The sequence below is a fragment of the Sciurus carolinensis genome, chromosome X, assembly GCF_902686445.1.
Source record: "Sciurus carolinensis chromosome X, mSciCar1.2, whole genome shotgun sequence".
Taxonomy (NCBI): Eukaryota; Metazoa; Chordata; class Mammalia; order Rodentia; family Sciuridae; genus Sciurus; species Sciurus carolinensis.
Genome location: NC_062232.1, coordinates 55,867,269 through 55,891,906, shown reverse-complemented (window position 1 = coordinate 55,891,906; position 24,638 = coordinate 55,867,269). Strand labels below are relative to the sequence as shown.

Below are 24,638 nucleotides of genomic sequence, written 5' to 3'. Positions count from 1 at the left end.
CACAGATGGGGTAGTTTTATCAACAGAAAAGAAATGTATTCTCTCACATTTCTGGAGTCTGGAAGTTCACATCATTGCGTCAGCAGTTCATTCTGAAGGCTGTAAAGGACTTTTTTCTTGTAGGTGGCCATCTTATTCCTATGTCTCTTCACTTTCTTCCCTCCACATTTCCATGTCTAAATTTCCCTTTTTCATAAGAATACCAGTCATACTGAATTAGGGTCCATCCTAATGATAACACTTTAATATAGCCGCCTCTAAAGATCATATATACAAATAAGGTTGCACTCCAGGTACAAGGGATTAGATTTCAACTTGTGAATTTGGGGGCAACTCAATTTAGCCTGTAACACTTTGCTACTGGAAGACAATCTTTTATCACAAAGCAGATCAGTTTTGTTACACTACAAACAATCCAAAAAAATGGCTTACCTTCAGAGTACTTAGTGTTAATAAGAGAGTCACAAGTGTGTCTGTGTGTGTTTGTGTCTGTGTGTATATGTGGACCGATGAAACTTGAAAATCAATAGAAGATGTGACTGTAAACCAAAGGTTTCCAAAAGGCACAACTTAATTAGTGTATTTCTTTGTAGCTATAATAGTTACCTTTCTAGAGTTAATGACTAACCATGGAATACTAGTTTGGAAAGACATCATGGAGCAACTTTTAAATAAAAATTTATAGAAGAAGGAAAATCTAGGTGTAGAGAGGAGAAAGCTAGCTCCCCTGAGTTGATATGGGCCAGAGTGGTTTATGGAGGTAACAAATGAACTTTGGAAATGAAAAGAATCAAAATGCTACTGGTAATAATGAGGTATTAAGGCAGTAACTTGGACTTAGAACTTTTTTATTTTTTCAATACATTTATTTATTTATTTATTTATTTATTTTTACTTTTTTCTTCCTCAGACCTCTGCCCTATGAGACACTTACTCAGCTGATAGATGAAGCCAGTGAAGGGGACATGAGTATTTCAATCCTTACACAGGTAAGCAGAATTATAAAGCCTAACATGTTGATTAATACTTTAAAGTTTGTTTTCAATTGATATAGCAATTTGCAAAGACAACAAAATAGGCATTGTGAGGCCTGGTCTCATAATTTTTGTCTATATCCATTTTATGTACAGGAAATAATGGTATATCTAGCCATGTATATGCGAACCCAGCCTGGCCTCTTTGCAGAAATGTTTCGACTTCGAATTGGTCTGATCATACAAGTTATGGCAACAGAACTAGCCCACTCCCTTCGATGCTCAGGTACTCAATTCAGTAACTACTTTTAGGCAGAATTCACTTTTAATGTAGATCAATGGAATTTGGCATCAGAAGGGAAAGAAAGCTAAAACATTTTTACTGATAGCTCAGAAGCTGTGTAAAGCAATTTTGTTCTCATGTTTTAGTCATTACTTATACAAGTCAAAGATCTGATTTGATGACACATATGTATATTGGTTCTGAAACTTCATTCCTCCTAATTCCTCAGAGTGCTTTAGAGAATACTGGAGTGTGACAGACTGGGTTTGGTTCTGATTCAGGTAATGGAACTTGAGGACACCAAAGACACACAGTCACTGTATCAGTGAATATAGTGTCAGTGTCCTGTCTGTCTAGTCAACATCATGATTGAATAAAGGAAGACAATATTTTTATTAATATTTGTCTAAAAATACTCTCTTTGAAATTAATGATAGTTGTATTTATCAAGATAATGGTTTTAGCTGGAAAAATAGTTGGGGCCTGTGGAAGCTATAGAGAATACTACAAAAGTGGAGGTGGAATTCCCATGGCATGATTCTGTTTTCCATAGATATTGTTTGATTTTAGCAAGAATGGCAAAATAATATAAACAGGGATGGAACAGAAAAATAAAATCACAATTGAAAAACTCACAACCGAAGTTCATTGTTTAGGTTAAATTTCCCCACAAGACTTTTAATCAAGGTGTTAATGGATATCTAAATTTATTGTTTTTAATTAAAACTAAATCAAACACATGAGATAATTTACATTTAAATAACCCTTCAAAATAAGAGAGCTAATAACTATTTTATACCTATCATATGCCAAACATTGTGCTTTTTACTTTATATTTACACACACTGACATTTAATCCTTACAACAACTCTGTAGAGAATATAATTTTTGCACTTTTGCCAATAAGGAAAATGAAACTCAGAGAGATTAAGTAACTTGCTCAAAGTAACATATCTAGTAAACAGTAGAATTTGAGTTCAAGTCTGTCTTACTTCGAATGATTTCCAATCCAGATTTCATTGTTAGAAATAAATGTATTATATAGTGTTCTCCAGCTGTGATATCAAGGGATGTTTTATGGGAGGTTGTAGCTGTTCCATAATAAACCTCAGCAAGGGATAACCTCCCAAACATTCTTTGCTTTTCCTTAATAGTCTGTAATGTATTTATTCCCTGTGGATTCATCAAAACTGTGGCTCTTTATTTCTTTATAGAATAAAGTCAAGATACCCAGGTCTGATATTCAAGAACCTCAATATTCTGGCCTCTACCTACTATTTCCATAGTACTTCCCAGTAATTTTATAAATCCCTTCCCTTGGAGATTGATTTATCTTCTCTGATTTCCAAAGAACTTCTTCTCTATGCCTCTCTTTTGGCATGTAGTATATGCAGTGTTTTATTTTTGTTTATCTTGTTTGCATGTTCCATCTCTCCCAAATGATCAGCCTCTCAAGGTAAAACATGCCATACTTGTTTGTACTAACATTGTTTAAAATGATGACCTACATGTAGTAAACTCTTAACTAGTTTCTGATGTTGATAAACAACTTCAAGTTACCCTCTCAGTATTCTTTTATAACTTCATGGATTCATATATATTCTCTTTTAACTCTCTTATTTCTAGACTGAGACATTTTAAGTATTTTATTTGCATGTATCTATGCATTCCTTGCCTCTCTCTGAATGGCCTCCATTTTGATTTCTCTTTCCTTCTTCTCACCTTCAAATAAAGGTTCTACTGAGTACCCTAATGGTACGGAAGTGGGGTGACAGAGAAATAGATGACTTAGCAAATCTATAAACTGGATTGTCAGTCCCTAAATAATAAGTCTATCACAATATAAATAGCTAAGTGTATGGTGTTAGAAATTTATTTTATAATTCTCATCTTCCAATCAAGTGACTCAGATATTTTAAGCAAGAAAGGCAATAGAGGGGTTGAAGGTATAGTTCAGTGATAGTGAGTTGTTTAGTATTTGCAAAGCCCTGCTTCCAATCCCCAGGACCAAAGAAAACTAGAGAGAGAGAGGAGTGGGGGAGGAAGGAAGGGTAGGGTAAGAGAGAAAAGAAAAGGAGGGAAATGGAGAAAAATACGGAGAGTATGACAGACAAATTAGAATTCCTTCTGTTCTGTCCTATGTTTCTGCTAGCTGAAGAAGCCACAGAGGGCCTAATGAATCTCAGTCCTTCGGCCATGAAGAATCTCCTGCATCACATTCTCAGTGGCAAAGAGTTTGGTGTGGAACGAAGTGGTAAGATTAAATAATTGCATTTCTATCTCAGAGTGTTTGGTTTAAATGTCTCATTAGTAATAAAATATTTCCTTTTATCAGAGGAACATTTTGCCTTAAAGAAATAGAACTCCAATTTATAAAACAAAGCTATCCTTTGCAGTAAGATATGAAAAACCACTGTGTCTCAACTTTTCCCTTAAATGATATATCAACCAAGTGAATTCATTATGATCATGTTTCATTTTAACTACTTTGACCATTCCCTAACATTATCCTAAGTCTCTAGGACAAGTAACAATCCACATTATCTGAAACATTCTTATATTCTAATTGGCAATAATTCAGTAGCACAGTGTTTGGAGTATGTATGTATGTGGATAGCTGCTACATCTAAATGTATCCTTTTTAACCTTAAATTCTAATATGTCTAAGTGTCCATCAAAAACTAGTTTTCCACCTGTACTTTTTAAATTTATGATTCACATGTTTTAATTATATATATAACAGGGTTTGATGTGGTATTTTAGTACATGCATACAGCAAGCACTAAACCCAGCCTGCACTTTTAGTTTCAGCAACATTATCTGGTGTTGTATATCTAAAGAAGCAGAGCAAATGAAATGGGTTATCTCTCATGCTCAACTCTTAGGCTTAGGATAAAAAGATATATAAGGTCAGATGGATGGATGGCCAGAACTTAGAGTGACAAAAGAAAGAAAGCAGTGTACCTCAGGTTGGGGATCTTTCTTTAATTCAGTTTCTGATCCAGTGTGTCTGAGATGGGACCAGAGAGTCTTCTACCAAGCTCCTAATTAATGCTGCTGGTCCCTGGACCACAATTTAAATAGCAAGTTTATACTAGTTGAGTTTTTTTAAATTAAGTTAAAAATTAAAGAAGGACATATATCTAAGTCTTTTTAACATGGGAGAGGGGAAAGTGAAGCTGATTATCCTTTCTTTATCTTTAATCCCTTATGCTATGTAGTTCGTCCCACTGATTCAAATGTCAGTCCTGCTATTTCTATCCATGAGATTGGTGCTGTTGGAGCAACCAAAACAGAACGAACTGGGATCATGCAGTTAAAAAGTGAGATAAAGCAGGTGAGATACTACCCATTAGGTGGTAGCTTGTTAAGAACATTCTTTTGGGATCAGACTTTGTTGGGATCATTTATGTTGTTTTATGTCCTAAGTATAATTTGAGCCATTTATTTTTCAGGTGGAATTTCGTAGACTGTCTATCTCAACTGAGAGTCAGGTGAAACAACTAGGGATCCTTTAACATACTTTAACTTGTCTTTAGTTCTATATAACATGCATGAGCTCATGGCCTTTTTACAAATAATAACAAGCCATGGAGTTGCTTGTTTGAATATCCTTTATAACAATAATTTGTAAATAGTTTTTTTTTTTTTCTGAACCAAACTACTTCACTGACTTTAGGAGGAAAGTAAGTTGCATTGGATAGCAAGAAATTGAAACCCCAAGCTCCTCTTATTAGAACTGACTTGGAATAAATTTTCTTTATAAAGCTAGACTTAGATGTCTTACTTCTAAGAATAGGTGTTAGAACATCTGATTAAGGAAAGGCTTTATTTTGAAAAAAATCTATCAAAGATAGATTAGCACGTGCAAGGCCCTATGTTCAATGCCCAGCACCACAAAGATAAATAAATAAATAAATAAATAAATAATCTATTTTCAGGTTTTATCCCCTATTTATTCTTTTACCACTGCAACAACAGAGGTATATGAAAGGTACTGTGGATATATAGAGGAAAAGCATTTAAATCCATCTGGGAATTTGTGGGAGTCACAAAATGCCATATTGCAGCTTCTCACTTTTCCTAGCAGGTGACAACAGATGAGTTGTTGTATTCTAGAAAGAAATAGTTAACATAGACTTCCATAGCTTATTATTGAACTTTGGGAAATCATTTGATTTCAAGATTTAGAAGTTGAAATGGTGCTGATTTGGTCCCTTCTAGAAGCATTGTTATGAAAAGTTTAATACTACTACTCCTGGATTCAAAGTAGAATTATGATAACTTACTGCATTAAAACATACCAAGAAGAAGAGAGGTAAATGGCAATTTTGTTTGTTTTCTTTTAAAAAGATAATCAGAAACCATTTAAGAGGAGAATGAAACAATGCTTGAAGTTTAATTTGAAGTAAATTTAATTTGAGCAGACTTATCAAATGCCCTTAGATATTCATATTTATGCCAGGGCAAGAATGGAATACAAAAGAGCTTTGTGTTTAAAATTATAAATTTTTTCCCAGATAATATGGATAATCTGAGCATTTTTCTATTTGGAAGGGGAAAGAATAACATGCAATACTGAATAGTTAGACTGATGTTGATGGTTAATGATCCTTATTTTGTTTGAGTGATTGGCTAAAATTTTATAGTCATATAGTATTACATACAAGTTAATTTTATATTTAGAACTTGAAGTTCGTGTGCCCAGCTAGATTAATATAACGTTAAGACTTGGTCTACTCAACAAATGCCTTTAGTTTATTTTAACCTACATATCCACTACCTATAGGACTTCAGGGAATCCAAATCATTAGAACTATGTATAATTTTGGAGGACTGAGAGCCCTAAATTTTCATTAATTTCCTATTTCTAAATGATTTCCATCTTCACCTGCCTGTCTGTTAGTTTGTATTGTTCTAAGTCCTTTTCTCTGTGCTCACCAATGCCCTCTTCTGGGCAAAAATATTTTTAAGGTAATTTCACCCTTTACTATGACATCTAGAGTAAAGGTATTTCGTCAGCTTTTTAATGATAATATGCTGGCTAGTTACATGAATGGTCCATATTTTACTCTACTAATAGCTTCTAAAAAATGCAAGCACTTGTTGCCTTACCTCATTCCTTTAACAATTTTATTTTCTCAATTTTTTTTTTCATAGCCCAATGGCAGTCATCTCTCGGGCATAGATATGATGTCACCGTCTTTTCTGGTAACTGCTATTATTTTGTATTATACTCCATTCAAAAGTGTTATGAATATGCTGTTATGTAAATCATGATATACACATTGAATAAAAAGAAAAAAATGCTCAATAACTAAAATAAGTATAAAGCAACTTCATATGAGTGGGGGAGGGGGCGTCTGTTTCTTTCCCAATTAGGCAGGGAAGGGAGTTCAACTCCAACCTCTTTTCCACTTTAGAAAACAAATACAATTTTTTTTAAGTTAGAAAGCCAGATCTTATTTATTTGTTACTCTTAAAAATTCTTTTTTTTTTGACTGGACTCAGACTTAGAAGTAGAAGCTCTCAAAGAGAACAGCCTTCGTCTCTTGGCAATCTGCTCCTGGCGTTTTTCTTTGTCTTCTTTCATTCTCTTGGTCAAAAGTTTGGCATATTCTGCATCCTCTTCCTTGTTTTTCTTGGTATGCTGTTTCTTCAGAGCAATATGTCCAGGAGCTTGTGTTGCAGGACATGTGGAGTAACAAGATGCTGAATCTTCGGTGCTTTGGTCCTGGGTTTTTCACCTTCCTTGTTTAAGGGTTTTCTGATAACATATTGGCGGACATCATCTTCCTTAGATAGATTGAAAAGTTTGCAGATTCTACTAACTCTTTCCGGTCCCAGTCTATGAGGTACAGGAGTATCCATAAGTCCAGGAATATCCTTCTCTCCCTTTTTCACAATAACCAAGTTAAGAACGCTCCAATTGGCATCCACAATGCAACCTCGAACAGATTTGCGCTTTCTCTCTCCAGTTCGCCTTGGTCTGTAACAGGAGTGCCGCTTATTCAGTAGCAGAGGAACAGGGCCATGGGTCCAGGCACCCTGCTTCATGGGAAACCTTGGTTTGTCGGTCCCACCACTGATTCGGACCACATAACCCTTCCATTCTTCACCCAGAGCGTCAGCCGCAACTTCTCATAAAAAGTACGAAGTTTGTGTTTATCGTCCACTTCAATGAGTTTCCTGGCAGCCAGTGGCTGGGAAGGAGATATTCAGCTTCATTTTGGAGCAACTGATCTCCCACAAGGCACCACAAAAAATAGCAACAAATACAATTTTTAAAGTATTTGTTAAGTGTTTATTAATTTATTCTTTCAACTAATGTAACCTATTACATGCTCACTATGCACCAGGCAGCATACTAGGCAGCATCAGCATCACCTAGAAACTCACTAGAAATGCCAGTTCTTGGTCTCAATTCCAGAATTACTGAATCAGAAAGACTTAAAATGCTGGGGGTGAGGCCTAGCACTCTGTGTTTTAATAAGCTCCTTAGGTGACTCTGATGCACTTTTCAATCTCAAAAACCACTGGGTTAATTGTATTCTTCTGAGCATTAATTCATTTAGTAAATGTTAGTTGAGTGCAAATTTTGTGTCAAGCACTAGAGATTCAATAGTAAACAAAATGGATGTGATCTTTGCCTTCATGAAACTTACGGTTTAGGAAAACTGAACTCTAACTCAATTTCTTATCTTTAAATCAATGCTTCATAAATGCCTGCGATTTCAGATCTCACAGATTGAAGAGATTTAGACCAGATGACAACCAAACAAAAAGTGGAAAATTTTTGGACACAATATTTCAGTTTACCTTAACCATATATCCTGTAATGAATGTAATGAATTAGCCAATTCTGTCATATCCTTTTTAATAGAGTATAGAGACATAGAAGATAATGTTACTTAAAAACTCCAAACTATTGACAGTCTGAATTTTACTGTATCAGATATATATCCTTTCTGGTTTGACCACACTATCATCAGCCTAGGATCTTGGTGGTAGAGATAAGACAATGAAAATGAATTAAATGATAGTTCATCTACTTGACCCATTTGTGTGATTGATAGTCACTTATCAATAGAAATGTTTCAGGCACATTTCTTTTTTACATAGTAATAGTTGGTGATTTAGGCAATTAAAATATGAGAGCTTTTTTCCTCAGGAAATATTTGTTATCTTTTATTTTATATTTATTTCTGAGTCTAAACTATCAACCACTTTTGCCAGTGTATTTCATCCTTATTTAGTATAATTCTTTTTCAAAACTCATCATGTTGTAGTATCTATCAATACTTCATTCATTTTTATTACAAAATAATATCCTATAGTACTGATACACCATAATTTATTTATCCATTCATCAGTTGATAGACATCTGAATGTTTTTTACTTTTTGGCTATTATGGATATGACTGGGTTAGGGATTTGGCTCAGTGGTAGAGCATTTGCCTGGCATAGGAGAGGCCCTGGGTTCGAACCCCAACACTGCAAAAATAAATAAATAAAAACAAATGAATACTGCTTCCCTGAATCTTCATGTACAAGTTAATACAGACATGTTTTCGTTTCTCTTGCATATATATTTAGGAGTGGAAGTGCTGGATCATATGGCATTTTGAGGAACTGCCAACCTTTTCTAAAGGGTCTGCTCTATTTACATTCCCATTAACAATGTATGAGGGTTGTAATTTCTTCACATCCTCACCCACTCTTAGTCTTTTTTATTACAGGCATCTTAGTGTATGAAGTGGTATCTCATTGTCGTTTTGATTTGCATTTCCCTGTTGGCTAGTAATATAGAACATTTTTTCATGAATCTATTGGTTATTTGTTTATCTGCTTTAGAGGAATACCGGTTCAGATACTTGCCCATTTGTAATTGGATTATTTCTTTTGTTGTTGGTTTGCAAATATTTTTTATATATTATGGATACAATTCCCTTATATTGTATGTGATTTGTACAGGATTGCCTTTTCACTCTCTTAATGATGTTATTTGAAGACCAAAAGTTTTTAGTATTGACAAAGTTCAATTTATCTACTTTTTGCTTTTGTTGCTTTTGTTTTTGGTGTCATATCTGATAAGGTTTTACCTAATCCAAGATCACAAAAATTTATCCCTTTTTTTTGTTCTAAGAGTTTTATTATTTTGACTCTTACATTTAGATCTGTGATTATGTTGGGATAGAGGACTCCCCAAGATCACCTCCAGGTTCAGTGATTTACTAGGAGAACTCACAGGACTTAACATATACTCAAACTCATAACTATGATTTATTACAGCAAAAAAGTGCAAAGCAAAGTCAGCAAAAAAAGAAGGTACACTGAGTAAAGTCCAGGGAAAACAGGCACAGCTTCCAGAATATTCTCCCAGTGGAGTCATATAGGATGCACTTAATTCCCTCCACATCAGATTTTGACAACATGTGTGAAATGTTCCCCAACCAGAGTAACTCACAAAAGAATGCACCCAAGGTCTTTATTAGGGGCTGGTCATGTAAAACAACCTCTGAATGGCATTCCCAGAAGGAAAGCAGATGTTCAACATAAACTATAGTGTTTGCATCATTAGGCATAGTAAGCCACTGTTATCAGTTCTGGGATTGATAGGATACCTCTCAAAGTCTGTTTCCAGATGCCAGACAAGGGCCAATCTTATAAGCAGGCCTTTCCACAAGAAGTAGTTCTAACCTGCTGCATTAACTCTTTTTTAATATTTAGCTGAAGATGGACACAATAACTTTATTTTATTTATTTTTATGTGGTGCTGAGGATGGAACCCAGTGCCTAAAACGTGCTAGGCAAGCACTCTACCACTGAGCTATAACCCCAGCCCCTGCTGTTAACTCTTTTCAGCACAATAATGCACTTCGATTTATTTTTTTGTGTATGCTGTAAGGGTCCAACTTCATTCTTTCATATATAGATATCCAATTGTTCCAGCACCTCTTGTTGAAAAGACTATCTTATCCCATTTAATTCTCTTGGCACCTTTGTTGAAAATTTATTTACCAAGATATGATTTATTTCTGAATTCCAAATTCTATTCTATTGGTCTGCAGTATGGAATATCCTCATATATCTTATACCAGCATGACTCAGTTTTGATTACTATAGCTTTGTAGTAAGTTTTGAAATTGAGAAGTATGAATCCTCTGACTTCAGTCTTCTTTTTAAAAATTGTATTAACTATCCTGCGTCCCTTGAATTTCTATAAAAATGTTGAAATCAGTTAACTAATTTCTATGAAGAAACAAGCTGGAACTTTCATAGGAATTGTGTTCAATCTCTAGATCAATTTTGGGAGAATTGACATCTTGAAAGTGTTAAGTGTTCCGATCCATGAACGTGTATTTCTTTCCATTTATTTTTTTATTTTACTTTTTTATTTTTACAGGCTGCATTTTGATTCATTGTACACAAATAGGGTACATGATTTCGTTTCTGTAGTTGTGCACGATGTAGGTTCATACCATTCATGTAATCATACATGTACATAAGGTAATGATGTCTGTCTCATTCCACCATTTTTCATACCCACCCCTCACATTTCCCTCTATGTAATCTAAAGTTCCTCCATTCTTCTCTCACCCCCACCCCCCACCCCCATTATATATCATCATCCACTTATTGGGAAAACATTCGACCCTTGGTTTTTTGGGAGTGGCTTATTTCACTTAGCATGATATTCTCCATTTCCATCCATTTTTCTGCAAATGCCATAATATTATTCTTCTTTATGACTGAATAATATTCTGTTGTGTATATATACCACAGTTTCTCTATCCATTCATCTGTTGAAGGGCATCTAGGTTGGTTCCACAATCTAGCTATTGTGAATTGAGCTGCTATAAACATTGATGTGACTGCGTTTGTTACTGTAGTATACTAATTTTAAGTCCTTTGGGTATAAACCAAGGAGTGGGATAACTAGGTCAAAAGGTGGGTCCATTCCAAGTTTTCCAGAGTTTTCCAGAGTGGCTGCACCAATTGCAACTCCACCAGCAATGTAAAAGTGTGCCTTTTTCCCCACATCCACGCCAACATCTATTTTGTTTGTGTTCTTGATAATAGCCATTCTAATTGGAGTAAGATGAAATCTTAGAGTTGTTTTAATTTGAATTTCTCAAATTTCTAGAGGTGTTGAACACTTTTTCATATATTTATTAATCACCTGTATATCTTCTTCTGTAAAGTATCTGTCCAGTTCCTTGGCCCATTTATTGATTAGGTTCTTTGTATCTTTGCTGTAAAGTTTTTTAAGTTCTTTATAAATTTTGGAGATGAGTGTTCTGTCTGAAGTGTGTGTGGAAAAGATTTACTCCTACTCTTTAGGCTCTCTCTTCACATTATTGATTGTATCCTTTGCTGAGAAAAAGCTTTTTAGTTTGAATCCATTTATTTAAATACCTAATTTCTTTCAACATATTTTACAGCTTTCATGATATATATTTGCACTTCCTTTGTTAAATTTACATCCAAGTATTTTTATGCTATTTTAAATGGAATTGTTAATTTTATTTTCAGATCGGTGACTGCTACTGGTTAGGAATATAGTTGATTGTTTTGTTTTTGTGTTTTTGGTGCCAGGGATTGAACTCAGGGCCTTGTGCATGAAAGGCAAGCACTTTACCAACTGAGCTATATCCCCAGCCCCTAGTTGATTGTTACATTTAAAATAAGAACATTTAAACATGAGATCTAACCTTTAAAAATGTAACTATATAATATGCTATCATTGATTGTAGTCATGATGTTGTACAGTGCATCTGTATAATTCATTCACATTGCATAAATGGAAATTTTATGCCCATCAAATATCAAGTCCCTATATTTCCCTTTCCCTACCTCCTGGCAAGCACCATTCTACTCTCTGCCTCTATGAGTTTGGCTATTTTAGATAACTTAGATAACTTAAAATCATACACTAGTTGTCTTTCTGTGACTATCTTATTTGACTTATCATAGTGTCCTCTGTATACTATAAAATGTTCTTTTTTATAAGGCTAACATATAACACATTTTTCCATCATTCATCTGTTGATAGACTTTTAGATTATTTTCATATCTTGACTATTGTAAATAATAAATGCTACATTGCACATAGGAGTACAAATGTCTCTTCAGGGTCATAATTTCAGGTTGGGGATGTGACTCAGTTGTAAAGAGCTTGCCTGTTATGTATTAATGCCCAAGGTTTGATCGCCAGCACCTACAAAAAAGAAGATATTCCCTTATTTAAAAAAAAATTCTGATTCCAATTCTTATGGATAAATATTCAGGAGAATTGTAGTTCTATTTTTAATTTTTGAGGAATCTCAATACTCTTTTTCATAGTGGCTGCATCATTTTACATTCCTTCCAGTGGCATACAGAGTTTCAGTTTCTTCATATTCTCACCAACATTTGTAATCTTTTGTTTTGTAGAAAATGTCCATCCTAAACAAACCTTTAAAAATTTTGTTCTAATTAGTTGTACATGTCAGTAGAATGCATGTTGACACATCATACATAAATGGAGTATAACTTCTCATTCTTTTGGTTGTACCTGATGTAGAATTACACTGGTTGTGTAATCATATTTGCAATTAGGGTAATAATGTCCAATCCATTCTACTGTCCTTTCTACCCCCAAACCTCCTCCCCTCCCTTCACTTCCCTCTTCTAGTCCAAAGTACTTCTATTCTTCCCTAGGGCCTCCCTTTGTGAATTAGCATCCACATATCAGAGAAAACATCTGGCCTTTGGTTCTTTGAGATTGGCTTATTTCACTTAGCATGATGTTCTCCAGCTCCATCCATTTACCAGCAAATGCCATAATTCCATTCTTCTTTAAGGCTGAGTAATATTTCATTGTGTATATATATACCATTTTTCTTTATCCATTTATCTATTGAAGGGAACCTAGGTTGGTTCCATAGCCTAGCTCTTGTGAGTTGAGCTACTAGAAACATTGATTTGCCTGCATCAGTGTAGTATGCTGATTTTAAGTCCTTTGTGTATATACCAAGGACTGGGATAACTGGGTCAAGTGGAGGTTCTATTCCAAGTTTTCTGAGGAATCGCCATAGTGCTTTCCAGAGTGGTTTCAACAATTTGCAGTTCCACCAGCAATGTATGAGTGTACCTTTTTCCACGCATCCTTGCCAACATTTATTGTTGCTTGTATTCTTTTTTTTTATTGTAAACAAATGGGATACATGTTGTTTCTCTATTTGTACATGGAGTCAAGGCATACCATTTGTGTAATCATAAATTTACATAGGGCAATGTTGTTTGATTCATTCTGTTATTTTTTCCCTTCCCCCCACCCCTCCCACCCCTCTTTTCCCTTCATACAGTCCTTCCTTCCTCCATTCTTACCACCCTCCTTATCCCTAACCCTAAACCTAACCCTAACCATAACGCTGACCCCTCCCACCCCCCATTATATGTCCTCATCCGCTTATCAGCGAGATCATTCGTCCTTTAGTTTTTTGAGATTGGCTTATCTCACTTAGCATGATATTCTCCAATTTCATCCATTTGCCTGCAAATGCCATAATTTTATCATTCTTCATGGTGGAGTAATATTCCATTGTATATATAAGCCACAGTTTCTTTATCCATTCATCAACTGAAGGGCATCTAGGTTGGTTCCACAATCTGGCTATGGTGAATTGAGCAGCAATGAACATTGATGTGGCTGTATCTCTGTAGTATGCTGATTTTAAGTCCTTTGGGTATAGGCCAAGGAGTGGGATAGCTGGGTCAAATGGTGGTTCCATTCCAAGCTTTCTGAGGAATCTCCGTACTGCTTTCCAGAGTGGCTGCACTAATTTGCAACCCCACCAGCAATGTATGAGTGTTCCTTTTTCCCCACATCCTTGCCAACACCTGTTGTTGCTTGTGTTCTTGATAATCGCCATTCTAATTGGGGTGAGATGAAATCTTAGGGTAGTTTTGATTTGCATTTCTCTTATTACTAGAGATGTTGAACATTTTTTCATATATCTGTTGATTGCTTGTACATCTTCTTCTGTGAAGTGTGTTGCTTGTATTCTTGAAAATTGCCATTCTGACTGGATGAGATGGAATCTCAGTATAGTTTTGATGTGCATTTCTCTAATTGCTAGAGATGTGAATATTTCTTTATATATTTGTTGATCAATTGTATTTCTTCTGTGAAGTATCTGTTCACTTCCTTAGCCCATTTATTGATTGGATTATTTTGTGTGTGTGTTGAGTTTTTTGAGTTCTTTATATATCCTGGAGATTAATGCTCTATCTGAGGTGCATGTAGTAAAGATTTTCTCCCATTCTGTAGCTCTCTCTTCACATTATTGATTATTTCCTTTGCTGTGAAGCTTTCTAGTTTGATTCCATCCCATTTATTGATTCCTGATTACTTCTTGCACTTTAGGAGTCTTCTTAAGGAATTCAGTTCCTAAGCCAACATGTGGAGATTTGGGCCTACTTTTTCTTTTTGGATGCAGGTTCTCTGTTCTAATGCCTAAGTCCTGGATCCACTTTGAGTTGATTTTTGTGCAGGGTGAGAGATAGAGGTTTACTTTCACTTTGCTACATATGGATTTCCAGTTTTCTCAGCACCATTTATTGAAGAAGCTATCTTTTCTCCAACGCATGTTTTTAGTGCCTTTGTCTAGTATGAGATAACTGTATTTATGTGGGTTTGTCTCTGCATCTTCTATTCTTTACCATTGATCTATGTGTCTGTTTTGGTGCCAATACTATGCTGTTCTTGTTACTGTGGTTCTGTAGTATAATTTAAGGTCTGGTATTTCACTCTTCCTGATAAGGATTGCTTTGACTATTCTGGGTCCCTTGTTTTTCCAAATTAATTTCATGATTGCTTTTTATATTTCTATGAAGAATGACATTGGGATTTTTATAGGTGTTATATTAATCTGTATAATGCTTTTGGTAGCATGGCCATTTTGACAATGTTAATTCTGCCTATCCAAGAGCATGGGAGATCCTTCCATCTTCTAAGGTTTTCCTCGATTTCCTTTTTTAGTGTTCTGTGGTTTTCATCATAGAAATCTTTCACCTCTTTTGTTAGATCGGTTCTCAATATTTTATTTTTTTGAAGCTATTGTGAATGGGGTAGTTTTCCTAATTTCTCTTTCAGTGGATTCATCACCAATGTATAGGAATGCATTTGATTTATGGGTGTTAATTTTATATCCTGCAACTTTGCTGAATTTATTTATTAGTTTTAGAAGTTTTCTGGGGGAATTTTTTGGATCTTCTAAATACAGAATCATGTCATCAGCAAACAGTGATAGTTTGAGTTCTTCTTTTCCTATTTGTATCCCTTTAAATTCTTCTAATTGCTGTGTCTAGAGTTTCAAAGATGATGTTGAATAAAAGTAGTGAAAGAAGTCATATTTGTCTTGTTCCAGTTCCTAGAGGGAATGCTTTCAATTTTTCTCCATTTAGAATGATGTTGGCCTTGGGCTTAGCATAGAGCTTTTACAATGTTGAGGTATGTTCCTACTATCCCTAGTTTACCTAGTGCTGTGAACATGAAGGGGCACTATATTTTCTAAACAGGACTTTTATGGTTTGATTTGTATTTCCATGATAATAAGTGATAATAAGTGATGTTAACCCCTTTTATCATTTAAATTGTAAATTTAGTTTTTTAATTTTTTTATATTTTATTAGTTCTTTTTGGTTATGTAAACAGTAGGATTCATTTTCACATAATTATAAAAGCATGCAATATAATTGGTCCTAATTCAATCCCCACTCCCCTCCTCCTTTCTCCCCCTGTTCCCTTCCCTCTACTCTACTGATTTTTCTGCTTTGTGTACCTTTTGATATACCTGTGGACCATTTATATGTCTTTGGTGGAATATCTATTCAAGTAAAATATAATTGATTTTTGCTTTGATCTTAAATCATTCAACTTTACTGAGATCACGTATTAGTTGTAGTTATTTTTAAGGAGTTCCTTAGCATTTTCTAGATACAAGATCATATTATCTGTAAATAGAAATAATGTTACTTCTTTTCTTGCTTAATTGCCCTGGCTAGAACCTCCAGTACAATGCTGAACAGTAGTGGTGAGATTGGGCATCTTTGTCTTAAGATAGGAAAGTATCAATCTTTTTTAGTGTCCATTTTCAGAGAATACAAAATGTAACCTTTTGTAAGATTGAGGAAGTTCCTTTCTTTTTCTAGTTTTTGAGTGTCTTAATCACAAAGGCATATCGAATTTTGTCAAATGCTTTTTCTTCATCTGTTTAGATGGTGTTTTTAATTCTTTATTCTGTTGATATGGCATATTACATTAATGTTTAGATATTTTAAAAACCTTGAACTGATAGAATAAGTTCCACTTCATTATGGTGTGTAATCCTTTTAATGTATCACAAAATTCAATTTGCTAGCATTTTATTGAAGTGTTTTTGTTAGCTAGTTTGTTTGCAGTCCTGGGGATTGAAAGCAGGGGTGCTTTACATCCCTGGCTCTTTTGATTTATTTTTTGCCAAGGCTGGCCTCCAACTTTCATTCCTCCTGCCTCAGCCCTGCAAATAGCTGGGATTATAGGAGGGCATCACCATACCCAGCTTGTTGAAGATTATTTTATCTACACTTGTAAAGGGTATTAGACTTCAGTTTTCTTTTTTGTGATGTCTTTGTCTGGTTTGGGTATTGGGATAAAACTAGTCTCCAAATGAGTTGGGATGAGAATGAGTTTCTTCCTCTTTTTGGGAAGCATTTATGAAGAACAGATATTAACAATGAAGTTTTCCTCAGCCACAGAGAAAAATGAAATTATAGCATTTGGTGGTAAATGGATGGAAATGGAGAACATCATGCTAAGTGAAATAAGCCAGACTCAGAAAGTCAAGGATTAAATGTTTTCTCTCATATGCAGAAGCTAGACTAAATAAAGCAGGCTGGGGGTGGGGGAGGTGGGGAGGGAAATCCCATGAAAATATAAGGGAGATCAGTGAAGTAAAGTGAATAGAGGGGGAGGAGAAGGGATGGGAAAAGGGAAGAACTACAGAATGAAATTGACCAAATTATTCTACATACATATATGAATATACTACAGTGAATTTCACCTTTACAAATATCTGTAAAGCACCAGTTAAAGAATCAACAATCACAAAGAAGGAAGACCAGTAGTGTGAAGGAAAGGCAATGAGGAGGGGCCGGGAGAAGGGAAGAGAAAGTACTGGGGATTGAAATGGAGCAAATTATATTCCAAGCATGTATGATTATGTAAAAATGAAACCCACTATTATGTATAACTATAATGCACTGATGATAACATTTAAAATGGAAAAAAGAACTAGTGTTAAGCCAGATGTGGTTGCACATGCCTGTAAACCAGATGTTTGAGAGGCTGAGGCAGGAGAATTGTAAGTTCTAGGCTATCCTAGGCAATTTAGCAAGACCCTGTCTCAGAATAAAAATTAAAAGGCCGCAGGTTGTAGCTCAGTAATAGAACACTTGCCTAGCATCCACAAAGGCCCAGGGTTCAATCCCAGGTACTAGGAAGAAAGAAAAAGAACTGGTATTAATTTGTCTTTAAATGTTTTGTATATTAACCAGTGAAGCTCTGTACTAGGGCTTTTCTTTGTAGGAATTTTTGCTCTTATTAATCTGATCTCTCTATTATGAATTGATTCAGATTTTGTTTCTTTTTAAAGCAGTTTAGGTAGTTTGTGTCTTTTTAGGAATTTGTCCATTTCATCTAAGTTATGTGATTTGTTAGCATATGGCTGCTGACATATGTCCTTATGATTCTTTTCATTTATGTAGGTTGAAATTGATGTCCTCTATTCCCTCTGTTTCAGTCCATTTACCTAGAGATTTTTCCATTCATTTATATTTTCATAGAAACAAATTTGGATTTTATTAATTTTTCTTTTACTTCTCTATTCTCTACTTCATTTCTTTTCACTTGAATCTTCATTATATCCTTCCTTCTGCTTTCTTTCAGTTGAGCTTTTTTTCTTAAGGTAGGTTTGCTTATTGATTTGAGATTTTTATTCTTTCAATATAAGTATTTATAACATAAATATCTCTTTCAGCACTGTTTTTACTATATCACATAAGTTTATGTAGTGTTTTTGTTTTCACTCATCTCAGAGTACTTCCAATTTTTCTTTTTTCCTTAATACATTGGTTACTTAGAAGTATGTTCTTTAATTTCCATATATTTAAATTTCCTGAATTCCTTCCTTTTACTGATTTCTAATTTATTTATATTGTGGTGATTGAATTTTAATCCTTTTAAATTTACTGAGTCTTGTGTTATGGCCCATTTGAGCAATAAACAAAGTTGTAGACCAGTTAGAAATATAAGGGATAACCAGGTAAAGAGATAGCTAACAATGTCCCATTCATCAGGATTTTCAAGGTTCTTCTTTTTTTGTAAATAACACCAGATTTTTTTCTAAAAGGATTGTTCAGATTTACAGCACTACTAGCTATATATAAGTCTACTAGCTTCCCTGTTACCACTTTATCATGGCTATTTTACATAATATGTGGTATAAAATTTGGCAGACTATTGTTCACTTTGCTATAATACTTTATCAGAGAAATAGAAATCACTTCTGATTTATGGTTTTTTCCTTTCTCTTCTCCCAAGTCCCCTGGAACCTGTATGACTCCAAATAGTGGGTCCTTTCCTAGTGCATTTGGTCAGCAGACATCTAGAGATAGCCGTCAAGGTCAATGGCAACGCCGGAGAAGGTTGGATGGAGCCCTAAATAGAGTCCCAGTTGGATTTTATCAAAAAGTTTGGAAAGTTTTACAGAAGGTAAGCATAATACATTGTTGATGTCTATTTTCCCTCTTGAAATCCTTGGTTTCTTTGCCTGAGATATGATGTAACTATGATGCCAGTGTAATTATGATCATATATTCAGACATACAAATCATACAAGAAAAGATAAAAATGAAAGAGTTGAAGTTATACTGTGGCATTATTGAAAATTTAGTCTCTATTATTGTTGCAGTGATGTTGTTTCTAAAGTAGCTTTTTAAAATCACGACTTCTCTGTTTGGGGCCCTAGTCGCATGTTATGGGACATTGTGATACATTTGCTGTTAGTCACATGATTTAATAATATGAAGAGCTCACTTACTTCTATAGCTGTGGTGAACTGGAAATAGTATCTGCTGCTATGTGCTGTTTTGTAACTACATATCACTGTGGAAAAACAAATGCAGCATCTGGGGAGTTTGTGTAAGGATCTCTTACCTACATTTTTTTCTTAGATGAAAACTACCAAACAACTGTGAAATTATAAAGATATTAATAGTCCAAAGACTCTTGATGTGATTAATATTTGTTTTTCTTTCAAAGGCACATTTTGCCAAAGATATATTATTGTACAACACACCATTCTGATGGTTACAATTTTAGAGGACCAGAAAGACTACTATACTCATTCCTAGATTCTATTCAAGTGTCTCAGGTGCCAGTTTTTGTTTCATTTTCCTTGATGAGGCCCTAAAGAATACTTCATCCAGCACTTCAAAACCTTTAGTAGTGTCTTTCTTCTTAGCACACTGTTATTTTTCCAGAGACAGGATCAGGTTATTTTATTTTTGAAAAGGTGAAAGTTGATTCCTCAGATTATTGGCTCTGACAATTCAAAAATGCCCAGAACTTGTTTTCCTTCCACCTTATTCCTTTAACACAGTGACGAAAAATATGTATTTTATTTCTCCAATTATGCATGTCTTATGGCAATTCAACTTAACAGACATGTATTAGGTGCAGTTCTGCCCCAGATACCATGTACTGATCATGTAAATATAAAATGAAGGAATAGAAAAGAAAAAACACTTAAATATGGCTGGAAATATTGAGTGTTTTGTGGCAGAATCAAAATCTGAACTTGGGATCCTAATGTAAGAGACCAAATACATACCTTGTTTTTCCCATCTATCCCTTTAAGAATCTGAATGTAACAAAATAATTTTGCATGTGCGTTTGAAGGACAACAATCCTCTGTACAAACACTATTATTTGGTATGTGAAATAAGGGATGGATGTGTCTAGTGGAGTCAGCAAACCTCTTGCTTTGGAATCTTTTTCTGTGATTGTTTCATATATAGCATTTTGAATTATCTAGAAATTAAAATTGTAAATCTTTTATCCCCATTGCTTCTTAAAAATTAAATCCATAGTTATAGGTGTTGAGAAAGATGAAATATCATTAATATACTCTTCATTGAGTACCTACTATGTACCAGACACTGTTCTAAGTTTTCATACAAAAAAAGACAACAATTTTTTAAATAATTTCTGTCCTTATAGAATTTGCATTGTTCTAGAGAGGAACAATAAATAGTAAATACAGTAAATGAGTACCTAGAGTGTTAAAAGATATAAGCTTATGGAACAAAGAAGGGCTAGGTAAGAGGACTGATAGGGACATGGGATGCTTAACTAGAACATGTAGTAATGGTACTTGTTCAATAAATGCGTATCTTAGGTTTATCCTGCAACCTAAAAGACTTTCTGAAGGTCTCTTTGTGATGGTTCTGGAATGTAGCATGATATCCTCCCAGGTAGTCTCTCAATATTTGCGGGGTAGGGAGGTTGCTAGTTTTTCCCAGAATGCAGATCTTCCCTACCCATCTCACTCCCTTAAGTAGAGGATGAATCTTGGGCCTTTTTGTAGTCCAACCCTGCATCTTGGCACCTAGTAGTTATGATCCCATTGCTATGTGGGGCTGCAGGACCTCTTGCTGGCCTGTGATTATACAGTGTACACCCCATGAAACACACTTAGAAATACAAAGTGTCTTCTTAGAGCCTCCCATTTGTTAGTCCATTCCTGGTGGCATGTATTTTCTGCTTTGCAGTGTCATGGACTTTCTGTGGAAGGTTTTGTTCTTCCTTCTTCAACCACTAGAGAGGTAAGATTCTGTATCTTTTGCATGTATATGATGAAGCATTTCAGTGATCTTGCTGGCTAAAGTATTTCACTTTCCAAAGTCACAGACCTATGCCTTTTTATAAGTCATCTGAATATGAAATACATTTGAAGAAATGAGAGGTTTTTCAAAAATTGAATAGGAATATTAGAGAATAATTATGTATTATATTAATTATCTAAGAAAAGCTTCTCTTGATGGTAAATTGCATTAGGCTATGTAAAATTAAGTGAGAGCTGGAGAAGTCAGAAGGAATAGAAATGTAAGAATGAGTGAATTCCCATATACCCCCATTCTTCTCATCCCTGATTTTATTTAGTAGGATGCTTGTAAACCATTAGTAGTCTTGAGCTCTAAATTTTATGTTGGAGTAACCTGGGCTCCCATCTCCAATTTATGGATTAGAATCTCCAGGGAGGGAGCCTGAGCATATGTATTTTTTTTATTTAGCTTTTAATTTTTTACAGACTTGTATTTTTTTAATCCATAAAATGATGCTGATAAATAACCATGGTTGGAGAACACTGCCACTCACCACAGATACAGATTATCAGATGCTTTTGTATTTTCTTTTTTGTTCAAATCGCAAAGAAATGATAAAGAACTAACTTTTATACAAAATCAATGAAGGAGGTAGTATTAATAAGCTAGAAATAATCAATCAGACACTAGGAAGTTCTCACAAACACTTGAGCTATTGCAGGCAGCATCTAGGGACACTAGTATTAAAAGTTAATATAATGCTTCAGGCATATTCCCTATTTGCCATTTCTCTGCATTTAAGTAATATTAAAATGTTAATAGAATTAGTAATAATACATAGGCGAATAGTATCTTTGTCTTCAAAGGCTTTCTTATTATTTACTCTTCAACACAACTATGTAAGATAGCCAAAGAAGGGATTTTCATTCCAAATTTACAGATAAGAAAAAGAAATTAGAGAAATTAATAATGCAAGGTCATATAACTCAAAACTGATCAAGGTCAGACTTGAATCCATCTTTTTAAAATTCTTTTTAGTTATACATGACAATAGAATTCATTTTAATGTAACTATAAAAACATGGAATATAATTTGTTCTAATTCAGTTCCCAATACTTCCCCTCCGTCTCCCCTCTTCCCTCCCTTATTCTTTTTCTTCTACTCTTTTAATCTTTCTGCTATATACTTATAATTTTGTTTTAAATTAGTGTCTTGTGGATAAACATGATAGTGGGATTCACTGTGGTATATTCATATGTGTACATAGGAAATTTATATCAGATTCTTTCCACTGTCTTTCTTATTCCTCTCCTTCCTTTCTTCCCTTCATTCCCCTTTCCTTTGTCTACTCCACTGGCTTTCTTCTATTCTTTTTTAATCTCCCTTCCTCCTTATTTTGGATTAAGTTCTGCATATCAAAGAAAACATTCCACCTTTGACTTTTGGAAACTAGCTTATTTCACTTAGCATGACAGTCTCAGTTCTATCCATTCACCAGCAAATGTCATAAAGTTATTTTGGCTGAATAATACTCCATTGTGTATACATACCACATTTTCTTCATCCATTCATCCAGTGAAGGGCACCTAGGTTGGCAATAGTGAATTGTGGTGCTATAATCATTGATGTGGCTGCATCACTACAGTATGCTGATTTTAACTCCTTTGGATATATACCAAGGAGTGGGTTAGCTGGGTATATGTTAGTGGGTTAACATATAGTAGTTCCAGTCCTAGTTTTTTGCGGAATCTCCATAGTGCTTTCCAGAGTGGTTGCACCAATTTTCAGTCCCACCAGCAATGTGTGAGTGTACTTTTTTCCCTGAATCCTTGCCAACGTTTATTGTTGCTTGTATTCTTGAAAATTGCCATTCTGACTAGAGTGGGATGGAATCTCACTACAGTTTTGACGTGCATCTCTCTAATTGCTAGAGATGTTGAACATTTTTTCATATATTTGTTGGCCATTTGAATTTCTGCTTTTGAGAAGTTCTGTTAATTCCTTTGCCCATTTATTGATTTTTTATGTTAAGATTTTTAATTGAACCAGCTCTTTGGGCAAAGACAGGACTTTAAAACCAAGCATATTGCCTCCCTATATTATAAACTCAGTACAATTTTACCAAAAATTATCCCTGAATCTCCTTCACCATAAAATAATTTTATAATTCTTGATGCCCACTTTGTTCTAATAATATATAGATGTTCTACATAATTCCAATCAGCACATATATGCAGTTTTAAGTTTGACTTTGTCCTTTATTCATAGTCATCACATTTATACTTTTAAATGGCTCCATAAAAACTCATGAAGTTTTAAGCTATGACATGTCATTATTTATACAACCATTTTCATGTTTGCATTACTTCTAGTTTTACCCTTGTGACTAATTCTGCTATAAACACTCTTGCACATAGGGCTTTTTTCCTCTTTTGAATTATTTTCTTGGGATGAACTCCCAGAAATAGGATTATGGGTTAGAGGGCATTGACACTTTTATGACTCTCCTTCTGCATTGCCAGATTGCCTTCCAAAAAGATTGAACCAATTTACTTACTCCATTACATTAAAAGGGCTGAAACCATGCTCATGGCTTCAGTATTTTTACTGCCTTTCAAAGCAGGTGATTGATGTCACCTAAGCGGTGAGTTCCTAGGAAGTGATTTTCTTTTTCTATGTCACAGATGACTCCAGGTGAGATTAAATTCTCTGTCCATGTGGAGTCTGTCCTGAATCGTGTACCTCAGCCAGAGTACCGCCAGCTTCTGGTTGAAGCCATCCTTGTCCTCACCATGCTAGCAGACATTGAAATTCATAGCATTGGAAGCATCATTGCTGTGGAAAAAATAGTGCATATTGCTAATGACTTGTTCCTTCAAGAACAGGTAGGTAAACCGGTTGTTTTCTCAGAGGAGAACTTTGACACTAAGCTGACTGCATTCCAAGTTCCTCAGAAAGCCAAGATCACTTGGTTGTTCCTTCTTCCTCATAGCTCTTTTCGGGGTCCCCTTCAGTGACTCAGCTGTGTTTGCAAAGGAAGTGGGCTGCAGGATGGCCTCTGTATTTTGTCATGTTTCTCTCTTCCTTTCTTTCAAGATTATTTTTAACTTTATTTTTTAATTTTTTAAATTTATTTATTTTTTGTGGTACTGGGGATGAAACCTGGGACCCCATGCATGCTAGGCAGGTGCTTTATCAATGAGCTACAACCCCAGCCCATTTTACTTGATTTTTAATAACATGTATTAATTATACATATTAATCAGGTTCAATGTGATAGTTGCACACATGCATACAATGTGTACCAATCAATTCCCTTTATTTGCCCTTTTCACACCATGTGTTTGGTGGTTTGTTTTTGATCAAGTTACCTGGAACTCAGGAGGCAAAATGCTTTTCCCTGAAAAGCCTGAAGCATAGCATTAGCATTATATTTCAAACTCCTGATCACAGTGCTTTTTGTAGCTTT

The 24,638-nt window shown here is 34.8% G+C and overlaps 1 protein-coding gene and 1 pseudogene across 3 annotated transcripts in view; one reads left to right on the top strand and one right to left on the bottom strand.

The window, feature by feature from the left end:
• The window catches only part of Phka1 (phosphorylase kinase regulatory subunit alpha 1), a 108,491-nt gene that overhangs the window by 80,668 nt on the left and 3,185 nt on the right, over positions 1-24,638 (top strand). For 2 of the 3 annotated variants that reach the window (XM_047535520.1, XM_047535516.1), the window contains 9 exons: positions 911-989; positions 1,131-1,260; positions 3,410-3,511; positions 4,479-4,594; positions 4,713-4,751; positions 6,418-6,468; positions 18,884-19,054; positions 21,115-21,168; positions 23,854-24,054. In XM_047535520.1, coding sequence (XP_047391476.1) covers positions 911-989; positions 1,131-1,260; positions 3,410-3,511; positions 4,479-4,594; positions 4,713-4,751; positions 6,418-6,468; positions 18,884-19,054; positions 21,115-21,168; positions 23,854-24,054 — 943 coding nt within the window. The remainder of the gene's footprint in view (positions 1-910; positions 990-1,130; positions 1,261-3,409; positions 3,512-4,478; positions 4,595-4,712; positions 4,752-6,417; positions 6,469-18,883; positions 19,055-21,114; positions 21,169-23,853; positions 24,055-24,638) is intronic. The other variant, XM_047535519.1, reaches the window with a different exon arrangement.
• LOC124972198 (40S ribosomal protein S6-like) lies at positions 6,737-7,485 on the bottom strand (annotated as a pseudogene).